The sequence below is a fragment of the Myotis yumanensis genome, unplaced genomic scaffold, assembly GCF_028538775.1.
Source record: "Myotis yumanensis isolate MYYU_CA2020_CCGP unplaced genomic scaffold, mMyoYum1.0.hap1 SCAF_14, whole genome shotgun sequence".
Lineage (NCBI taxonomy): Eukaryota > Metazoa > Chordata > Mammalia > Chiroptera > Vespertilionidae > Myotis > Myotis yumanensis.
In genome coordinates this window covers 28,297,370-28,321,073 of record NW_027223765.1, presented here as the reverse complement: position 1 = coordinate 28,321,073, position 23,704 = coordinate 28,297,370, and the positions used below count along the sequence as shown (strand labels likewise).

Below are 23,704 nucleotides of genomic sequence, written 5' to 3'. Positions count from 1 at the left end.
TCTTGTTGGAAGAAGCCATCTCCATTGGGATACACCATCAACATGATAGGATGAACTTGATCAGCAACGATACTGAGGTATGTTGTGCTATTCAGATGTTTACAATGGTCTGCCCCTCTAGCAACTTCAGCGCAAAATTATAGCTAATTTGCCTACAAACGTCAGGTGGTCATAATAATCTGACCACTAAGTGTGTGTGTGTGTGTGTGTGTCTGTGTGTATAAGACCGCCATCTTTGTTGGGTTAATTTGCATAGTCACTCTGATAGGCTGGTGCGCATAGCGGAGTGACACCAATTTGCATGTTTCTCTTTTATTAGTGTAGATGTCAGATCCCTTTTGTTTTTCTTACATACACTTAATTTTCTTTCTGATACTTATTTTGTTCATAGGATAATTTTATTAATCTTCCTATTAGACACTTAAATTGTCTCAGAGTTTTCACTGTTACAAGTATCCACACACGTTCTTAACAGCAGTGATGTTGCTTCATAAGATCAGTAAAATTGCCCTAATTCTTCCTAAGGATGCTCAGTGTCAAAAACCTTTAAATCAGGTTTGTGAATCCACTTGCCTGTCTTTTCTTTGTATGCAGTCTCGGGATAATCAATTAGTGATGAATGACTTCAAGGGTTTCCAGGTCATTATCATAAAAATGAGATCCTATTTTTGTGACTAAACATATTAAGGAAATCTTCAGATTAAAGAAAGTGGTTTGGTGATGGCTTCTTCATTACTCTCAAAAAAGATTTTGAAGACTTAATGGTAGGGGTGACAAATGGTATGGTCTCTATGTAGGACTAACTGATGTTATCTATTGAGCTGTATATGTTCTGTTTATTCCACTAGATCTACTCTCCCCCTAGCTCTGGGTCCGAGGAGGGTGACCCAAATGGACCACAGCAGTGGGTTCTTATCTTTTGGTTTCTTGTTGGAAGCTAATGGAAAGTGCCAGCAGTATACAGTCAGGTGACTCTCTCCATAGTTACTATCTTCAAGTTCCGATGATGGTTTCATCTCCTTGTCCTTTCAGGCGTAGCAATGGAAATGGCTCCATACTGTTGCTAGTTTGGGGTGTCTGCATCATTTCTTGTTGGTTTTTCTAAAATCCTAATGCTTTGCAAGTATGCTACGTTTGCTACATACACATCTAGTAATTTATCCTACATGAGTGTAAAGTAACAGGTATATGAAATTATTCTTTGTGGCACACTCTCTCTCTGGGAAGCATGCCCACACCATTCCCTTCCCCCTCTTCTTCGCCCACTTCTTCCTCATAGGCATGCATCTCATAAACTCTAAAGGACATCAGGAGACTTGCATTTAGGAGAGCAATAGGCAGCAGCAGCTCATCCAGGGCTAACCATATGAAACCATCTCTAAGGCCCTCTTTCCTCTGACTTCCCAGAGAACTAAGGCAGACAAGCCTAGGTCTCTATTGTTGCTTCCTCTATGCTAAGCACTTCCTTGTTTCACTGTCCCCAGCTTTTATAAATGTTCGCTCATAGTAAAAAAAAAAATTATTCATTGCCACATTGTATTTCTAAAGTGAACTATTAAAATATAATGTCCACATACAGAGGATTGTAAAATAATGGTATAACAACACAGTGGACTATTATGCAACTGTAAAAAACTTAAAACATTCATTAGATACAGCTATGGAATAGTTTCCAATTTATTGGCTTGTTTTTTCCCTCAACCTTCAGTTATTCTTTTATTTATTTTATTTTTTAAATATATTTTTATTGATTTCAGAGAGGAAGGGAGAGGAAGAGAGCGATAGAAACATAAATGATGACAGAGAATCATTGATTGGCTGCCTCCTGCACGCCTCTTACTGGGGATCGAGCCTGCAACTTGGGCATATGCCCTTGACCAGAATTGAACCTGGGACCCTTGAGTCCGCAGACTGATGCTCCATCCACTGAGCCAAACCAGCTAGGGCTTCAGTTATTCTTTTAGTAATTTATTACGCATACACTCAAGGCCCCCAAAAAATTTGTGAAGCCTCATTTATATCTCAGTGATCATAAAATACAAGTGTTTGTTTTACCATGGTGTTCTTCTAATCTTTGCTGTTATTGTTTTTAGCTTTATTGAGGTTTACATGATATTAAAAAAATTCTACATATTTAATGAATACTTCTTGATGAATTTGGACACAATTACATCTGTGATGTCATTTCTACGACCAAGGTACTAAGCATATCCATTACCTCAAAAAATTTCCCTGTATTTGTGTGTATGTGTGTTTTAATATATTTTTATTGATGTCAGAGAAAGAGGGAGAGGGAGAGAGAGAGAGAGAGACATCAATGTTGAGAGAGAATCATTGATTGGCTGCCTCCTGCATGCCCCATACTGGGTATCAAGGCCACAACCCAGGCATGTGCCCTTAACTGGAATTGAACCTGGGACCCTTCCATCCATAGGCCAATGCTCTATCCACTGATCCAGACAAGCTAGGGCTGTGTGTGTGTGTGTGTTGTAGGAACATTTAATATGAGCTCTATCCTTTTAATATATTTCATAAGTGTACAATACCATATTTTTAACTATAGGTAACTATGTTGTATACTAGCAGATCTCTAGAACTTATTCATCTTGTATAATAGAAACTTTATATTATGGAAAAGGCATGGTACCAAGCTGTCGATATAATATGCTACCATATGTGTAAGAGAAAAAATAAAAAATGTATATTTGCTTATATATATATATATATATATATATATATATATGTACACACACACACACACACACACACACACGTGTGTGTGTATCTATCTCTCCATATATGTACATATATGCAACAGAGAGTGAGAATGTGAGGAAGAGAGTATTTTTGGAAGGGTACAAAATAAATGATAACAGTGGTTGTTTTAAGGGAGGAAAACTGAATAGTAAGAAACTTTTGACTATTGTTTCTTTGAATATTAAATTATATGAATGTACTGCTTATTAAAAATGCACTATTTTAATAATAAGTATTCATTGAGAGCCTTAGAGAAACAATGACTAAAGAAGAATTAGAGGAGGAATCCCTAGGTGATGGAAAGAGCCAACAAATTATAAAGTTATGAAATGTTCTAAGCAGTGAAAGTCTCATGATTTAATTTCTTATCATGGTCCTTTTGTGGGATAATACACTATTATAAATTCCATGTAGAAGTTATTTCGTGTTCAGGGTTGAATGCAGAAGACCATATATGATAAAGATTTGTTTTAAACATGATCATCTTTTATTACTTAGAAAAGCTTTTCAGTTCTTCTGGCCTCCTTCCATATTTACAGAGTTCACTGACATCACTAACAAAGCAGTATGACTGCACAACAATCTTAGTTTCCAGTGAAAGGTACAACTTCATTAAAGGAAATAGGACATGAGGAGACTCTTCAGGAAATTAAGAAGGAAAGAGAAAGACTGCTGGGGAAAATATTCATTCAACTAAAGTTGTTTAAAATCACTCATGTTTATGATACTCAAAAATTGTAAAAATAGGAAAGGATTACTAGCTTGATTTTTTAAGGTGGTTTTAATATTTCCTGATATGGGTACCTCTCCTAAAAAGGTTCTACAAGACACAGGGAGATTCACTTACCCTTCCTGGAACTGTGCTTGGGCAGACTCCTCCGCTACAAGCGTCTCATACTCCTCAGCAGCAAACCTGTCCCAGTCAGAGGGCTCAGGCATGTCATTCTCCACATCCTGATTGGAAAGAGTACCGCACAGAAAAGAAAAAATAATTAAAGACAAAGAACTGGAGATAGGTTTATGGATCACTGAAAAAAAAAAACCTCTGAAAATGTTTCATTGTTAAAAGAAGTGCTAAAGTAATAATACTCCTAAAGTGATTTTCCACACCTGCAATCACAAAATTATAGTCTACTGTTCATCAGCTAAATTCTTTAGGTCTACATTCTTTAGCCTTGTAATCAGAGACCTTTTTCTAGACACATCCTCCCTGGCACTTTGCCCAACAGCTATCTGGAGTGACCTGTGGGTTGCATATGACACCTGCATATGCCACCCCTTACTCTGGCAAATTTTTACTGCTTCTTTAAAATCCAGGTCAGCCCTAGCTGGTTTGGCTCAGTGGACAGAGTGTTGGCCTGCAGACTGAAGGGTCCCAGGTTCAATTCCAGTCCAGGGCACATGCCCAGTGGGCTCGATCCCCAGTGTGGGGTGTGCAGGAGGCAGCCAATCAATGATTCTCATCATTGATGTTTCTATCTCTCTCCCCCTCTCTCTTCCTCTCTGAAATCAATAAAAATAAATAAATAAATAAAATAAAATCCAGGTCAGATACCATGTCATCTCTGCTGTCTTCCTGGAAACAGCCCTTCTCCCTCAAATCATTGCTTTGCTATAGTATATGCTTGGTTTCCACCTTTTACTATTCCGTCTTTTTCATCTCTATATACCTATTCTTTATATACTAAGTCTTTTTCATTTCTATATAACCAGTGTCTCTTCAACAGTGTCTGGAGTTTAACTGAGCACTTTCTGACTAATCATTTTTTTGCACATCAGAACAAATTTAATTAGCTCCTCCTATAAAGAAAAGTAAAATTTAAAGTTAAAATTTAACAGTAAAATTTATAACACAAATAAAAGAAATAAAGGGGGGAAAGGCCATTTTCTTTTCCTTCTATAATATGAACATCATGGATTATATATTCCAGGTAAAATATGTTTTTCTATAATGATAATGAATTAGCATTTTCCTAGGATGTAGGGTTAATTATACCTAGAAGAATGCAAATACCTAAAAATTGATCATACAATGTGTTAATTATTACACTTAATCCATTTTAGGGACTCCAACCCCAACCTTTTAACATTCTGAAATTTGCATGCGTTTTTAGACTTAGAATTGGCAATGAGTATTTGTATTTTAGGAGGTGATCTTTGTATTCTTACTACTATTTAGGTCAAAAGGTTATGCAACATGTAGAAGGAAAGGAAAAGATTGTAAAAGTTTCCTGTTGTACTCCTGTATGACTCAACTGAAACAGTCTTTTTGTATTAACATAATTTTTACTTTTAAAACAGGGGAATGAATGTTGAAGGGGAAGTGGTGATATTCTACTTTTTGTTTGTTTTTGGACATGGGTCGTATGTCCAGGTTTTCTGAGGGTCCATAGGTTTTTGTATAGGGAAGGGTGCTCATCTGTTTTAGGTGTAGAATGATTTCAAACTGATAGTCATGAACAGTGATCATTAACACTTGAAAAAGTGTTACATTATCTGAAGTTTGTTTATCATAGAGAGCTTCTAGTTGTCATTATGATGGGGAAAGCTATTTACCAGGTCATCCCAGAAATGCATGATACAATTAAATCAAGTCCAATATACTTTCTAATACAGATGTACCTTTTGATATATTTCAAAATTAGAAGTTTTTTCAAACACATTTTTTTGTAACTAGTTTCTAATATATATGTAAATGCACATGGGCCATACAATTCACTCAATGATAGGCAGATGTAGGTTATCTAAACTTGATTAGCTGTCTGAACAGATGTGCTCTAGGTCCTTTATGCTCTTTTCAGTATGTGATGAAATGTTTTAAATGTTACCTCTTTAAATATCAAGTTCTTGCAGACAGAAACCATTTTTATCTGTAGCACACAGCCCCTGATATTACAACCCTCAAATAGAAGTTAAAACTATACTGTACCTTCTGGACTGCAAAGGGATCTCTCTGTTCATGGTCTAAGTATTTCTCCAGATTAAAGAAAGTGTCATAAAAGATGTGAGCCATTCTGCATCTCTTCAGATCTCGTAGAGTTATTTTGCCTATGTAAAAACACAGGGCTGGTAAATTCCAAGACCTATTTTGGCAAGTGAAAAAAACTTCTACTGAAGTTTAAAAAGTATATGTAAACATTTATCTATAGTAATAAAAGCATAATATACTAATTAGACCAGATGTCCTTCCGGACGAAGCCGGGGCTGTGAGGGAAGCCCAGGTCCCCGGTGCCAGAGAGAAGCTGGTGCCAGCAGTTGGGGGAAAGAAGGCCTACTCTTGCACGAATTTCGTGTATTGGGCCTCTAGTTTTATTATAAAAGTCCCATTTCTTTCCTTTTTTGAGGTAAAATTCACATAACATAAAATTCACTATTTTAAAGTATTTTAAGTGGCTTTTAGTACACTCAGTATTGTGCAACCATCACCACTATTGATTTCCTTAAAATTTTCTTCACCTTTCAAAAGGGAACTCCATACTCATCAAGTGGTCCCTCCTCCATCTCTTTTTACCCCTGCCCTCAAGCCCCTGGCAATCACTAGTTACTTTCTGTTTCCATGGAAAAAAATCCCATTTCTTAAACAGGATTTGAATCAAGTGTTGGTTCCACACTAATAGTAAAGGAGAAACTTAAAAACTGAAAGACTCTGTAAAGTTAAATAATTTAGGACAATCAGGATTACATGCCCCACACTATTACAGAGATGACCAGTGAAAACGGCGCTTTATGCAATGTTACCATCACTGGCTGGCTTCACCAGGTCAAGCATCTGGCACAGCAAATCATGGAATGGCAAGGGCTCGATGCCCATGGCTTCCATCCGTTCACACTGCTCCTCATAGAAATACTCCAGCTCGTACATGGAGAGCACACCATCCCCATCCACATCCATGCAGCGGAACCAATACTCGATGCTAGGAGAGAGGGACACTCATTAGCAATGGCCTGTACAGGTCCTTTATTCATTCAGATTTATTATTGCCCACCTTCTTTTTAAATAAAAGTTACATATGTGTGCGACTGCCTCACACCTGTCAGAAAGGCTATCATAAAAATACCAACAAACAAGTGTTGACGAGGATGTGGAGAAAGGGAACTCTCGTGCACTGTTGATGGGAATGCAGATTGGTGCAGCCACTGTGGAAAACAGTATGGAGTTTCCTCAAAAAATTAAAAATGGAACTGCCCTTCAATTCAGCAGTTCCACTTCTGGGAATATATTAAAAAAAACCTGAAATACTAATTTGAAAGAATATATGCTCCTCTATGTTCATTACAGCAGTATTTACAACTAGAGGCCCACTGCACGAATTCGTGCATGGGTAGGGTCCCTCGACCTGGCCAGCAATCGAGGCCTATCAGGGCCAATCAGAGCCAGCTGGCCGGGGGGAGGGGCCTCGGGAGGTTGGCTGGCCATGGGAGGTTGGCTGTGGGAGCGCACTGACGAACAGGGGGCAGCTCCTGCATTGAGCGTATGCTCCCTGGTGGTCAGTGCGTATCATAGCTACCAGCTGGTCGTTCGGTCGACCAGTCGTAACAGTTGCCTAGGCTTTTATATATATAGATAGCCAAGATTTGGAAACAGTGCAAGTGCCCATCAGTTGATGAGTGGATAAAAAAGCTGTCATACATTTATACAATGGAATACTACTCGGCTATAAAAATGAAGAAAATCTTACCTTTTGCAACAGCATGGATGAACTTGGAGAGTATTATGCTAAGTGAAATAAGCCATTCAGAGAAAGACAAGTACCATATGATTTCACTTATATGTGGAATCTAATGAACAGAATAAACAAAGTGGAGGCAGACTTATGGATACAGAGAACAGACTGATAGCTGTCAGAGAGGAGAAGTGTGGGAGCCTGGGTGAGAAGGGTGGAGGGATTAAGCAAAGAAAAAAAGAAAGACTTATGGACAGATAACAATATGGCAGAGGGAGGAGATAGAAGAAGGAAAAAGCGGAATAAATAGTGACAGAACACTTGCCTTGGGGTGGTAAACTAACAATATACAGATGATAGAGTGTAGACTTGTATACCTGAAACCTGGATAATTTTACCCCAATAAATTCAATTAAAAGATAAAAGTTACATATGGGTATAAAGTTCAGACTCAGAGAAATAGTTTTATAAAATTTGTAAGGAGAGTGGAATCTAAGTAACAAAATAAACTGATGAACCGAGTGGATCCAGAGACATGGAGAGGGTGGGTGGGTGGGAGGTAATCAACCAAAGACCTTCTATGCATATGTGCGTAACCCATGGACACAGACAATAGGGTGCTGAAGGCCTGGGGCGGGGTGGGGGGAGGGCTGGAGGGGACCAATGGGGGGAAAAAGGGGACATATGTAATACTTTTAACAATAAAGATTTAAAGAGAAAAAAATTGTAAGGAGAAATGGCAGACCCATTCTTTCCTTTATTTTTCCTTCCCCAGGACCAACCACTTTCTACACCTGATTATTATGGTTTTTATCTTTATATTTTCAGATAAGAGGCTTATATTGCTCCTCTCTTACATTTCTGTTTTAAGAACTGTATATTAATTTCACACTATGAAAGACGAGGTTTCAGCTTTTTTACCACTCATCCCACTTTACCTACATGCCCTTCCCAATCTCTTATTTTAAATTACTGAACATTCAGAATGTATAACTATATTTTCTCTCTTATTTGTTTAGTTTTCTGTGTATGTATTACTAATTTAACCCCCCCAAAATCTCTGCCCGTTTTCTACATCCATAATTAGTCCCATCATGTATTCCACTAGTTGGATTTTCTTGATGAAGTATTTCTTGGTTCCTTCTGACCTACTCTAATTTGAACTAGCTGATCTCAGGGACTGGTTCACAGTTTCATTCTAGGGATTCCTTTCACCTTTTTCCTGTTTCTTGTATCTCACAATTTTCCTCATTCTTAGTTTACTTCCTTGTTTAGTGTAAACACATCCTTCAGTAGCATGGCAGGTAAATTTTTTGAGACCATGAATAGTTGTAAATACCTTTTATCTGCCCCCTAACTTGGTTGGTATTTTTGCTAGTTATAGAATTACAGCTTGGTGATGGCTTTTCCTTCAGAATTTTAAAGGCACTGATCCATTGTCCTCTATCTATCCATTATTGTTGAGAAGTCTAAAGCCATATTGATACCTGATCCTTTGTAACCTGTCTTTTTTTTTAGTTTTTATTTTCTTTGAAGCCTGTAGAGGTTTCTCTGTGTGGCTAGTATTTTGAAATATTATTAAGTGCCTTTATTTGGGTCTAACTCACCTATTTTGCTGGGCTGAGAACCTGCTCAATCTGGAAACTAGTATCCTTTAAGTTCTTAGATATTTTCTTTTTCTTTTTTTAAAATATATTTTATTGATTTTTTACAGAGAGGAAGGGAGAGGGATAGAGAGTTAGAAACATCGATGAGAGAGAAACATTGATCAGCCGCCTCCTGCACACCTCCCCAATGGGGACGTGCCCGCAACCAAGGTACATGCCCTTGACCAGAATCGAACCCGGGACCCTTGAGTCTGTAAGCTGCGATGCTCTATCCACTGAGCCAAACCGGTTAGGGCTTAGATATTTTCTTAAAGTATTTTGTTTCTTCCCTGCCTAGCATCAAAGAGAAAAATGAATGAAAAAATGAAGATAGTTTAAGGAACTATGGCACAACATTAATCAGAGAAACACTCATATTATCAGGGTTACAGAAGGAGCAGAAAGAGAGAAAGGGGCAGAAAACTTATTGAAGAAATAATGGCTAACTTCCCTAACATAGAGAAGGAAACAGACATCCAGATCCATGAAACTCAGAGAGTTCCAAATAAGAGGAATCCAAAATACCCACACCATGATACATTATAATTAAAGTGTCAAATAGTCAAGATAAGGAGATAACCTTAAAAGCAGCAAGAGGAAAAACAACTTCATATGTATAAGAGAACCCCGCCGCTCCCCCCAAATACTAGCAGCAGAATATTCAGCAGAAACTAGGTAGGCCAGAAGGTGGCACAATATATTCAAATTGCTATAAGAAAAAGTAATTCCAACAAAGAATAACTGAATTACCTATCTGGCAAATATGCCAATCAGAATTGAAGGAGAGTTTTCCAGATAAATGAAGCTAAAAGAGTTCATCACCACTAAACTGGCCTTACAAGAAATGACAAAGGGACTTTTTTTTTTTCCAAAGGGACTTTCTTTAAGCTGAAAAGAAAGGGTGCTACAGTAGGTCCTTGGGTTATGTTGGAGATCCATTCCTATAGCACGATGTAATGTGATTTTCGCCGTTAAGTCGGAACCCACCTACATAAGCACCTACGTCACTCACATGGAGCACATACACAGCAGTAATTAAGTAAAAAAAAAAATTAAAAGATAACAATTCCTGACCTTTACTTGTGGTAAATAAATAATAAAAAACATACAACGTTCAGCACATATGTACATATGTTGAAATAGCAGAACTTTTTTTTAAATAAATAAATGGGAGATGGGCGACATAACCACAAAATGACATACGTCGAGTCCTATGTAACCCGAGAACTGCCTGTAATTAGTAATAAAAGTACAAATCTCACTGGTAAAGGTAAACATATAGTAAAGGTATATTAATCACTTATAAACCTAGTATAAAGGTTAAAAGACAAAATTAGTAAAAATATAACTAAAATAATTACTTAAGGGATACAACAAAAAGATGTAAAATGTGACATCTACACTAATAAAAGACAAAGATGCTAAATGACCTTACCTTCGATATGCCCAAGCCACGCCCACCAGCCAATCAGAGCGACTATATGCAAATTAACACAACCAAGATGGCGGCTGGCAGCCACGGAGCTGGAGCAAATAGGACGCTTGGTTGCCCCGGTGATGGAGGAAGCCAAGCTTCCTGCCTGCTCTGGCTGGCTGTGGCCTCCACTCAAGGCAACAAAGTTTCAATTATAGAAGCTAAATAAATCCCAGATACCTGCTTTCAGCCAGCCTCCACTGGGAGCTTGGGTGGCTGGGGGCTGTGGCCAGCCTGCAAACAGGCATCAGCCCCTCACCCAGGATGGTCACACCCTCATGGGGTGAGGGTCCTCGCCGGGGGGCTTGGCCAGCCTGCAAACAGCCATCAGCACCTCACCCAGGCTGGCCAGGCACCCCAGTGGGGACCCCCACCCTGAAGGGGCTGTGGCCAGCCTGCAAATAGCCATCAGCCCCTCACCTAGGCTGGCCAGGCACCCAGGGGTGACACCCCCCTGAAGAGGCTGTAGCCAGCCTGCAAACAGCCATAAGCCCCACACCCAGGCTGGCCACACCCTCACGGGGTAAGGGTCCCTGCTGGGGGGCTTGGCCAGCCTGCAAACAGCCATCAGCCCCTCACCCAGGCTGGCCAGGCACCCTAGCAGGACCCCCCTCACAGAAGGGGGTGTGGCCAGCCTGAAAACGGCCCTCAGCCCCTCACCCAGGCTGGCCAGGCACCCCAGCGGGACCCCCACCCTGATCCGGGACACCCGTCAGGGCAAACCAGCTGGCCCCCACGTGTGCACCAGTCCTCTATCCTATATAATAAAAGGATAATATGCAAATTGACCCTAACAGCAGAGTGACTGGGAATCACTGGTCACTATGACATACACTGACCACCAGGGGGCAGATGCTCAATGCAGGAGCTGCCCCCTGGTGGTCAGTGTGCTCTCACAGGGAGAGCTCTGCTCAGCCACAAGCCAGGCTGACGGTTGCCAGTACAGCGGTGGTGGTGGGAGCCTCTCCCGCCTCCTTAGCACCGCTAAGGATGTCCGGCTGCAGCTAGGCGTACTCCCCGCTGGCAAGTGGGCATCCCCCGAGGGCTCCTGGGCTGCCAGAGGGATGTCTGACTGCCAGCTTAGGCCCAATCCCCTGGGGAGCGAGCCTAAGCCAGCAGGTGGTCATTCCCTGAGGGGTCCCAGACTGCGAGAGGGCACAGGCCTGGCTGAGGGATCCTCCCGAGTGCACAATTTTTTGTGCACCGGGCCTCTGGTCTCTCTATATAAAAGCCCAGTGACCATTTCAGCGGAACGACCAGAACGACCAGTTGCTATGATGTGCACTGGCCACTAGGGGGCAGACTCTCAATGCAGGAGCTGCCCTCTGATGGTCAGTGCACTCCCACAGTGGGAATGCCGCTCAGCCAGATGCCGGGCTCACAGCTGATGAGTGCAACAGCGTTGGTGGGAGCCACTCCTGCCTTCACGGCAGTGCTAAGGAGCGGCGAGCCAAGTGGTAAGAAGCCAGCAGGCGGGCAGTAAGAAGTGGAAAGCCAAGCGATAAGGATCGAGCAGGTGGGCATTTAGGAGTGAACAGGCAGGCAGTTAGGAGTGAGGGGTCCCAGATTGCACAGGGTGCAGGCTGGGCTGATGTCCCCCTACCCCCCACACACAAATTTGTGCATTGGGCCTCTAGTAAAACATAAAAAGCAGAAGGGGGAGAGTAAAAATCTAGAGCATTAGACTATGTTCAAGCTTAAGTTCTTATCAACTGAAAACTGTTTTAAATATAAGCTGTTAGAGGTAAGCCTCATGGTAACCACAAATCAATGAAAGTATGGTCATCAATAGATGCAGAAAAGGCATTTGACAAAATTCAATATCCATTTATGATAAAAAAAAAACACTCTACAACATGGGCACAGATGGAAGGCACCTCAACATAATAAAGGCCAGATATAAGAAACACAGAGCTAACATCATATTCAATGGTGAAAAGCTGAAAGCTTTCCTGTGAGATTAGGAACAAGACAAAGTATCCACTCTCACCACTTTTATTCAACACAGTACTCGAAATTCTAGCCATTATAATTAGGGAAGAAAAATAAGTAAAAGGCATCAAATTGGAAAGGAAGAAGTAAAACTGTTATTTGCAAATGAAAATCCTGAAACATAGTTAGAACTCAAAAATGAACTCAGTAAAATTGCAGTATTCAAAATCAATTACAAAAATCTATTGCATTTCTATAATTAACAACAAATTAGCAGAAAGAGAAATTAATATCACTTTATAATTTCAACAAAAAGAATAAAATACCTGGGAATAAATGTAGCCAAGGAGGTGAAAGATTTGTACACTGAAAACTATAGGGCAGTTATGAAAGAAAATAAAGAAGATACACATAGATAGAAAGATAGTCCATGCTCAAGGATTGTTGGAATATTGTTAAAATGTGCATACTACTCAAATCAATCTATAGAGTCAATGCAATCCCTATCAAAATTCCAGTTTTAAAATAAATGCAAACCATGAAAGAATGTGAATAACCAAAGCAATCTTGAGCAACAAGAACAAAGCTGGAGGCATTGAACTACCTGAATTCAAAATATACTACAAAGTTTAGTATTCAAAACAGTATGGTATTGGCAGAAAATCAGAAACATAGTTCAATAGAATAAAATAAAGAGCCCAGAAATAAACCCACACATATATGGTCAACTGATTTATGACAAAGGAGCCAAGAATACACAATGAGGAAAAGGAAAGTCTTCAATAAATGGTGTTGAGAAAAGGACAGCCACTACTATCTTACTCCATACACAAAAATTAATTCAAAATGGATTAAATATATGAACGGAAGACCTGAAACCATAAAAATCCTAGAAGAAAACAGGTGATAAGCTCCATGACGTATGTCCTGACAGTGATTTTTAAAAATTTGACACCAAAAACAAAGGCAACAAAAAGCAAACACTGTTCAGCCGGTGTGGCTCAGTGGTTGAGTGTTGACCTATGAACTAGGAGGTCATGGTTGGATTCTTGGTCAGGGCACATGCCCGGGTTTCAGGCTCGATCTCCAGTAGGGGTCGTGCAGGAGGCAGCTGATTGATGATTCTCTCTCATCACTGACGTTTCTATCTCCCTCTCCTCCCTTCTTTTCTGAAATCAATAAAAACATATTTTAAAAAATATTTACAAAAAACAAATACTGAGTTGGTCATATAATTTTTATCCATCATTTTGTTAATGGTTTATATGACATTTATTGATTTGTGTATACTGAACCATCCTTGCATCCTAGTGACCATGGTGTATGATCACTTTAATGTGCTGTTGAATTCAGTTTGCTAGCATTTTGTTGAGGATTTCTGCATGTATGTTCATCAAGAATTTTGGCCTGCAGTTCTCTTTTCTTGTAGTGTCCTTGTCTGGCTTTGGTATAAAGGTAATGCTGACTTCATAAAATGTTTGGAATAGTTTCACCTTTTAAAAATTTTTTGAAAAGTTTGAGAAGGACTGGAATTCTTTAACTGGTAGAATTCTCCTGGGAAGTCATCAGGTCTTGGGCTTTTCTTTTTTGGGATCTATTTCCTTACTCGTTACTGGTCTATTCAGATTTTCTATTTCTTCATGCTCAGTCTTGGTAGGTTGTATGTTTCTATGAATTCATTCATTCATTCTACTATGAACATATATCCAATTTGCTGACATATGTTCATAGTAATCTCTTGTGATCCTCTGCATATCTGTGGTATCCTTCCCCCAGGGGGAGAGTGTCTTTCTACATGCTGAGCAGCCTGGGCTTAGGGGATGATTTTCCTTTCTACCTTCTTCAATTCAATTTTTCTTATTTCTGTGCTCCATCTGGATGCTGCAGCCTCTCATCTGGAATCCTTATATCTTGTGAAGGTATTTTTGTGCATCGATAGTTAAAATTGATGTTTCTGGGAAGATATGAGCAATGGAAACTTGTACACTGTCTACCTTGCTGATATGCCTCTTATGGCTAAATTTTAAAATTATACATATCACATTTCAATTTCCAGTTATGTTATTTTTTGGACTGCTTCTCTAATTTTCATATCTTGCCTCTATTTTCTATTGCTTCTTTTTTTCTTTCTGAAAGGTTTTCTTAACTTCATCTTCTGAACTCCCCCCCCCGCCATTTCTGCTATCATAATTTTGATTTTCCAGAGTTCTTTTTTGGCTCCTAAATGTTCTTTTTATAAAAAGTATCATTCTGTTAATGTTCTGTGAATGTAATTTCTCTTATCTCCCTGAGGATATCAAAACAGTTGTCTTGTTGGCAGGTGTGGCTAAGCGGTTAAGCGTCGACCCAAGAACAAAGAGGGTGCCAGTTTGATTCCTGGTGGGCATATGCCCCAGCTGTGGGCTCGATCCCTAGTAGGGGATGTGCAGGGGGTAGCCTATTGATGTTTCTCTCTCATCGATGTTTCTCTCTCTATCCCTCTACCTTCCTCTCTAAAAAGCAATAAAAACATACTAAAAAACAGTAACAGTTGTCATCATTATTGTTGTTGCTGAGGATTTCTTCTCCCTGAATTCTGCTTCAGCTAAGGTACTTTCCTCACCTTCTATTAGTTTGGTTTCTATCTTTTATGTAAGAGGCTTTACTCAGGTATTTAGTGATCCTTTGTTCACTGCTAATATTTAAGAGTAAATGCTAAAAAGCTGAATGAAAGTTCTAACCTATGGGTTTGTGTACTCTGAGCTTTACTGTACAGTGATCTGGCTGGATTGTTTCCTTGGGGATGACCTGATGTCATATCCTCTGTTTTTTATTCTTGGGCTGGTCAGATGTTGCAGAAAAACATCTTTTAGTCTTCTGCCAGATTTAGGATTCTGTAAGTTGAATGAAGAATGAAGACTGGGCATCTCAGCAATCACTACGCACATATTCATCTCGTGTGTTTTCAATGTGGAACCATACCTTTAATTGTACCTAGTGCTCCCCAGTCCAGAGGCCCTCTTATTTTACACTCTCCAGGGAATAACATACACAGTCTTCTGCCTCAGTAGAGAAGATGTTCTAGAGATCAACTGTTTCTTTAAACAACTTTCTATAAACTCTCTGATTTTTGGCTCTATCTTTACCTTGCCCCCACTTCCAATGTCCTGACTGTTTGGAGGTTTTTGCTGGGTATATCTAGTTACTTCTTGGTCTTTAATTCTGGTGGCTTAGGATTCAGAGTCTGCTAAGTGTATTTACTTTCAAGTTTGCAAATCTTTTTGTTGTTGTTGTTAATCTTCACCTGAGGATACTTTTCCATTGATTTTTAAGGAGAGTGGAAGAGAGAGGGAAAGACAGAGAGAAACACATCTACTGGTTGCCTCCTGCACGCACCCTGACCAGGGCCCAGGCCAGGGACAAGCCTGCAACCAAGTTACGCACCTTGAATGGAATCGAATCCAGGACCCTTTCGTCCATACCGACACTCTAGCCATTGATCCAAACTGCCTAGGGTGCAAATGTTTATCGTTGTTATCTCTTCTCCTTTGTTATTATGGGTATATACCTTGAAGAAAATTCTCTTTACTGTCATTAAAGTGAAATTTCAAAAGAGGCCAAAAGTACTACATGTGGTTAAGTTGCTATCTGCACCAGAAGTTTATTCACACTCTATTATGGCTACGTTATCATTTAGCACTGTCACTTAGGATAGCAAGTATAGCCATGTCATCAATTAATCACAGAATATGAAGCCAATAGCATTAATTGGTAACAAGGAACAATATCCTATCTAATAATAGACAAACATGGTAATTGACCATACCTTCGCTACGCCTCCCATTGGCTAATCAGTGAGATATGCAAATTAACTGCCAACAAAGATGGTGGTTAATTTTCATACGCAGGCACGAAGTGGCAGAGCGAAGACTGAAGGCGGCTCCAGCCGGAGCGAAGGCCTGGGTCCCGGGTGCCGGAGGAAAACTGGTGCTGGCAGCCAGGGGAAGGGAAGGCCTATTGCACGAATCTTTTTGTGCAACAGGCCTCTAGTTTTTCTATAAAGAACTACTGATTATGGCAAAGTAAAACTTCCCAAGAGAAGATTCTTGAAGACCCTTGATTAAATTCCCAGTTGTAAGCCTTAAGATATATTAAAAGCCTTCATACATTTAATGGTTTTTTAAACTTGTTTGTTTTGTTAATCCTTACCAGAGGATATTTTTCCATTGATAGAGAGTGGAAGGGAGGGGGAGAGACAGAGAGAGAGAGAAACGTCAATGTGAGAAAGACACATATTATTTCTTTCATGAAACTCGTTTTTTCCACCTTGTCTTTCATAAGCCACAAACCTGATTTCTTAAAGTGTTGCCTACTACATTTTGTAAAATAAAACTTTGATTTTGTTGTAGAGCTATTTTCTTCATTATGCTACAAGTGAAGTTTAATGGTCTTCTGCTCAAATTCTGCTTTAGAAAAGCAATGTGAAGTAAAGCACTGAGAACAAATACACTGGGTGGCTCGTAAGTACCAGCAGGCACCAAGGAAACAAAGATCAACAAGTCAAAATCAAAAGTAACTTTCTTCTAGGATTGGCCACGTTTTGAGTCTCTTAAGCAATAAGGAATTTCAGAACACCAAAAGAACTCTCTTTTAGAGATTCCACAGCCTATTTGAGAAGATAGGCATGTAAACATGCTGTCTTGTATGATGCGCTATACATTATAGTGATAAAGAGCCCAGGATTTGAAGTCATACAGACCTGGATTTGAATCCAAGCTAGGTCACTTACTAGGTGTGCAATCTCTCAGAATTTTGTTTCTTCAACTATAAAATGGAACAACTGATACCTAAACTCAGTGACATGAAGATTAAATAAGCTACTGCAAATGAAATATTTGTTACCGGACAAAAAGTAAAACCTCAACAATATGTTAGCTGTTAGGCAGGAGAAAGGCAACATGAAAAGGAGAAAAGGGGCACAAAGAAAGCTTTGGTTCAAAATAACCTCTTTTGACAAAATTTTCTAAGTAGAGATCCAGTGATGGATCTCAAGGTCTGAAAAGTTAATCTGCTTTTGGTAATGACGAACTGAATATTTTACTTTAATCCTCTCTATTAAGAGAATATAGAGGAAAAATTCATTAATAGGAAAGGGAAAAATTTCAGCATCCCGATCTAGAAGGAAATTCAGAGAGAAAGAGCCTAGGATTTGAGATAATCTTTCCCTGGGGGCATCTGCTGATTCTGGAAGAGGGGTCTGAGAAGATGAGAAGTTGAACTTGGACTTGCTAGTTTTTTGGGTCTATCTTCATGAGAGATGCTGTAGTTTTATTTTATTTTATTTTTTTTAAAATATATATTTTATTGATTTTTTACAGAGAGGAAGGGAGAGAGATAGAGAGTTAGAAACATCAATGAGAGAGAAACATCGATCAGCTGCCTCCTGCACATCTCCTACTGGGGATGTGCCCACAACCCCAGGTACATGCCCTTGACCGGAATCGAACCTGGGACCTTTCAGTCCGCAGGCCAACGCTCTATCCACTGAGCCAAACCGGTTTTGGCCGTAGTTTTATTTTCTTATGTTTGTCTAGTTTTGGTATCAAGGTGATACTGGCTTTATCCACAATTTGCTCTTCTTTCCCTCTCCAATTCACTACTGAACCCATAAAGATCATAAAACAACAGAAATTCACAGTACCTATTCCCACATTCCACATAAGTGCTTGCTAGTCCTACTCATCCCTCAGGATAGCTCACATGCCACTTTACCTTTGTTTCTGGGGATAACAGCACTTTTCTTGATATGCTGTGAGACTCTGGATTCAGTCTGAGAAGAGAGACCAAGTCTAATCCAACTTGGCACCCTGAGGCTGAGTTGGCATTGACTAGGTATACATCATGACTTTTTCAAACTTTGTTCCTGTGTTTAACATCTTGACAAAGGAAACTTAGAAGTCATACCTGGTGGGGTTCCTTTTATCTTCCTCCGATATCAAGAACCAAACAAAATCTGCATAGCTCATTCTTCCCTCTTTCTGTACTGTTTTTCCCCTGGGAAAGGAAAACAAAACGTAAGGTTTTAGTTTCCTGAGTAATTAAATAAATTTAGTAGGATGATAAAGAAATAAAGTAATATCTTCCTTTGGAAATTAAGTTAAACTTAAAAAAATAATCACCAGGATCAATACTGCTACCTGCATTTAGATAAAGGCCTAATGCTCATATATTGAAAAATTAATACTGTCTTATATGAAGCCATGACTGTATATATTGCAGAAAGTCTTGTTACAGTTTTACTTGTAGTTCATTAAAAAAAAAAAAATCCTCATTGGAGGATATGTTTTTATTGATTTGAGAGAGAGAGAAGAAAGGAGAGAAACATTGATGTGGGAAAGAAACATCAATCAGTTGCCTTCCTTACAAGCCCTGACCAGGAATCGAACCCGTCACCTTCTGGTGTACGGGACAACACACTGGCCGAGCCACAGTGGCCAGGGCACTTGTAGTTCATTTTTTATTTTCAGAAAATTTTCTTACCTTGTTACTGCCCCAGAGAATATCCTTTCAATAATTCTGTTTGACGAAGCTAAATATAAAGAAGAAAGTACAAAGTTAGTTACAAACATGCTCCATAAAGGTAGTACTTTTGGGAAATTTATTTTTAGTAGTAACAAGCTAAAACATAATCATCTTCCACAACAGAATAGGAGTAGTTAAAATTTTACTTATGCATCATTTATACTTAAAAAAAAAATAAGAATATGAGGTGGCTTAATTAATCAACAAATCAATAAATCATTTAAAAAAAAGAACAAGAAAATGGATGTGCCTGACAGCTAGGATATATTTATATAGTTGAACACCAAGTTAGTTTTGGACATCCTGACAACTAAGACAAAAATGTATTGGTTGTTTTATCGAATAAGACAACTTTTCCTCTAAAACAAGACAAATCTTATCCTAGCATTCATTTCAAGGAGGAACTGATCATCGGCTCCTAATATAAGGGATGTTGAATAAAAAAAGGAGATTGTTTTTAAGTAGAATTTTACAAAATATACCAAAAGATACTATAAACATATATTTCTTAAATTCTCATTCTATAAAAGTCCAGGGTATAACATGGTTTAATGTATAATTTTTAGAAATTCCATCAGTTTTATTTAAAGAGAGAGACAAGTATATCTTGAGACAGTATGTTACTTTTGATGATAGAGCCTGGAGTCTAGAGTAGCATACCTCATTGTGGGTTCAAAAAACCCCCAAAACATTAGTTTTTAAAAAAGAAGATGACAATGGATATCAGACCTAGGGATATGGTAAGGACATATCTCTTTTTTTAACAAGTGCCCCAGACAATGGCATGCACACTAAAATTTCAGAACCAAGGATAAGGTCATTAGAGAGCTAGCAGCTAGCAGCATCTAACATAAACTTAGGTACAATCAGCATAAAGGTAAATTAGTTTGGCTAAAGAATGTTGAGACTATGGGTGTCAGCACAGTCATGTCTGGCCACGTACTGAAGCTTATATAAGGACCCTCTAGACTTGTTGAGCATTGGTTTATGGGGTTAATAATTTGAACTAGATAGAACAAAAGAGGGCTGTATAGGAAAGGCAAGAATATTTAATTCCAAAGCTAAAGTATTTTTTGAAAGTCTATTTTTTTTTTTTTAGATTTGGAAGACTTAGCCCTCTAAAACTGAAGATCAAGTTGTCCCATTAAGAACAGGTCAGTGGGTGGGCAATTATGTAGTTTCAGTGGCCCATTCATTATGCAGGTCCAGATGCCTGTTTTTCTAGACTTCATCCCTTTAACATGACTATATGAATTGCTATGTGTAGATATACAATATTTTGGGATGTAATAAGTATTATGTCAGTCAGAGAGGGTGCTTTAGAGCCCCTAGGCTTTTTCATGACCTCTAGCGGCTGGCTCATATTTTACAGATGACCTGACACTGAGAAGGTAATTAGAAGGTGCATCGCTAATAAAGCTGACCGGATGAATAGGTCCATCTTTTTGGTGACAGGAAGGCTATGAGTACTTGAAGAAGTAGTACTAAAATGCTTATCAAATAAGTACATTTGAATATTTTCCTCTTCATGCCTGATTGGCACCTGAGAATCTGTGAGGTAGAACTGTTTCTTAAATATGAAAGTTATATGAAACTTAATATCATATAGAATGAATCTTTTCTTAAGATATATACAGACATGCCAAATAACAGAAGCAAAATTCAATGCATTTATTTAAGAGTTGTACTCTGCTGCATCTAAAAGGCTTTTAAGGTTGATTTAAGAAAAATCAACAGTGCCTGAGAAGACATTTAAGAACTGAACAGGGACAATCTTATGAGAGAAGAATGAACCACTGTTTCTTGGTTAAAGATATTAAGTCACTCGGTTCTAAGTTTTCTACTGGTAAAAATGAAGCAAAAAGGAGTATGTGATATATAATTTTTTGTTTTCTGACAAAAGAAAGCACAAAAAATTCATCTGCAAAAAATATATATTTTCTGAACTAAATTCCTAAAAGTAAGCTTTTATAAGAGTCCTTCAAAACATTGGCACATTAGAAACATTATTTTCATCCATGGGTGTGTATAAATACTATAAAATGAGAAATTTATAAAGGAATATACATACTCTCTTTCAAATAAATTTCAATTCATAATCAGAAAGTAAACATCACAGGCTCTCCAATTCATCAAAACTAAGACTCTAATTGCTTACTTACCTCCAAACTCCTCCAACACCTGGCTTCTAAATAAAAAAAATTAGTATTTTCACTTATTCCCACTTAAAAATTCTTGGCCCTTTAGGTTACCGAATTTAAAAAACAGAAATTCTCCATAATGAGGGGGGACAATTTATGTAACTGTTGCCTTCTTCAAAACAGTCAAATCTCAACATCTATAGAAACTCACCCTGGTCATTGTATCGAGACAGATCGGCCTGGCTGATGTAGAGGTCATGATCACTATCTAGTTCCCAGAATTTACAATAAATAACATAAAAATGTTCATAGGAAAAGTAGTCTGTGATTTGGTTTATATCTTCCTCTTCTTCCAAAAGCGCTAGAGTCTGAAATGGTACGAATAAAGAAAATTTATTTTAAAATTATGAAAACCCAGCTTTGGGCATTATATAGAATCTAGTAAATTTTTCTTTTAAATTGAATTTAAAAACTTGGTTTTGGTATCAAATCAGGAACTTTAATAGGTAACCTCACCCTCCCTTTAATCACCTGATCAATCTATAAGCATTAATGAGCTCTGTAATATGCTCAGCAAAGCGTTAGATGCTATGGAGGATTTAAAAGCAAGGGGACTGCAGCCTATCCGAGGCCCCCACAGAACAATTAAACAACAGGTTTAGTTACATGGCCACATATTGACATGCTTTTAACTTTTCAGTTATGCAGTGACATCTATTCTATTATGAAGAGTGGGCATCCACATATAGGGTTTTTCTTTTCTTTTTTTTAATCTTCACCTGAGGATATTTTTTCCACTGATATTTAGATAGAGTGGAAGAGAGAGAGGAAGGGAGGGAGGAAAGGAGGGAGGGAGAGAGGGAAGGGGAGAGGGAGGGGGAGAGGGAAGGGAAGGGAAGGGAAGGGGAGGGAAGGGAAGAGAGACATTGATTGGTTGCCTTCTTAACTCGCCCAGACCGTGGCTGGGATTGAACCAGCAACCCAGGTATGTGCCCTAGACAGGGAATCAAACCTGGACCCTTCAGTGCTTGGGCCAATGCTCTAACCACTAAGTAATATTGGCCAGGGTGAAACCTGTATGGTTTTATTAATCAACGTCACCCTAATAAATTCAATAAAAAACGAAACACTAAAAAAATCCAAACACCCAAAAACTCCAAAAACCAGCCATACAAAACCATATAATACATATATGTATGTCTCTATATATGAATAAAACCACAGATAAATGGGTTCCCTCTAGGGAAAAGGGGGTGAAATGGCAGAGTGATGAGATAAACAGTGACTTCAGATTATTATTCTAGATATGTTCATGTTATTAGAATATTTTATGAGCATATATTCATGTATAAGAGGAAGGCTAAGGGGAGAGGTAGGGAAGAAAATAGAGGAGAATAAGTCATACTCTAGGAAGCACAACACTTGAGTTCTAGTTCTAATTCAGTCACTTACTTGCTGTTTGCTCTTATCTAAGTCATTCAATCATATTTGGGCCTCACATTTTATCACAAGTTTAAAAAAAAGGACTATAATGATTCAGAAACTACAAACTCTAATATGCTTCAGGAATGTGAGATGTAAGGCCTCTTTTAGGGAATTGCCATCTAAACCCAATCCATATTACCTACTGAGAGCCCAGGCATACACAAGGTATGCAATAGATATTAATAATACTGTGATGATTACTGTTCATTTTAGAATATAAAAAGTTTGTGTATCTATTATGGGCTTCTAATTTTGCCAAGTCTACATTACTTTGTCTCAGATAAAGACAGAAAAAAATATAGATTAAATAAAGGTGTCTTAGCCTAAACTACATTTAGTATAATTCATTTAAGATAAAATATTTCATTTATTTTCAAGTGTGAACAATTTTACCTTCTTTAGGATAACAGAGGCTTGAATAATCTGGCATGAAGATTATCTCAGTAAAAGGCTCCCACTAGTGGTCAGTACTTTCTCATAAAATAAATAAAATAATTGAATAAAATGTACTCTTTGTTAGAAGGAATTTTTAGTACTTTTCTCCAGCAGGAGCTGGATAAAGAGTCATTGTTGAAACGATTAAGTTGAAATTCTTCTATTTCTTTTGCAAGGCCCTTCCCAACCCCGCCCATCTCACCCCTCAAGCCTCATCACTGGTCACTCTCTGTGGAGCCTTTGGCCACTTAAGACTGTCCTGTAGTTCCTGAACGTGACACTTTCATGCTTCTGGGCCTTGCTTATGCTGCTTCCTTTATCTGACCTTTTCTTCTAATTTCTATCTTGGTAAACTCCTGATATCTCCAAGGTCAAGATCACATGCCAGTCCTTCTGTGGTCTTCTTTGCATATTTATTATACTTTTCTGTGGAATTTTTCAAGTTAGGTGTGGCAGTGCACTTTCTTTTTTTTTTTTTTATAATATATTTTTATTGATTCAGAGAGGAAGGGAGAGGGAGAGAGAGATAGAAACAACAATGATGATAGAGAATCACTGATTGGCTGCCTCCTGCATGCCCCCTACTGGGGATCAAGCCCACAACCAGGC

General features: G+C 38.6%; 1 protein-coding gene across 3 annotated transcripts in view; it reads right to left on the bottom strand.

Annotated features, from left to right (window-relative positions):
• Positions 1 to 23,704, bottom strand: part of PPP2R3A (protein phosphatase 2 regulatory subunit B''alpha) — a 127,196-nt gene that overhangs the window by 23,660 nt on the left and 79,832 nt on the right. For all 3 annotated transcript variants that reach the window (XM_070433463.1, XM_070433464.1, XM_070433466.1), the window contains 6 exons: positions 21,387 to 21,543; positions 18,993 to 19,041; positions 18,417 to 18,506; positions 6,496 to 6,671; positions 5,687 to 5,805; positions 3,605 to 3,711 (listed from right to left, as the gene is read on the bottom strand). In XM_070433463.1, the coding sequence (XP_070289564.1) occupies positions 3,605 to 3,711; positions 5,687 to 5,805; positions 6,496 to 6,671; positions 18,417 to 18,506; positions 18,993 to 19,041; positions 21,387 to 21,543 (698 nt within the window). The remainder of the gene's footprint in view (positions 1 to 3,604; positions 3,712 to 5,686; positions 5,806 to 6,495; positions 6,672 to 18,416; positions 18,507 to 18,992; positions 19,042 to 21,386; positions 21,544 to 23,704) is intronic.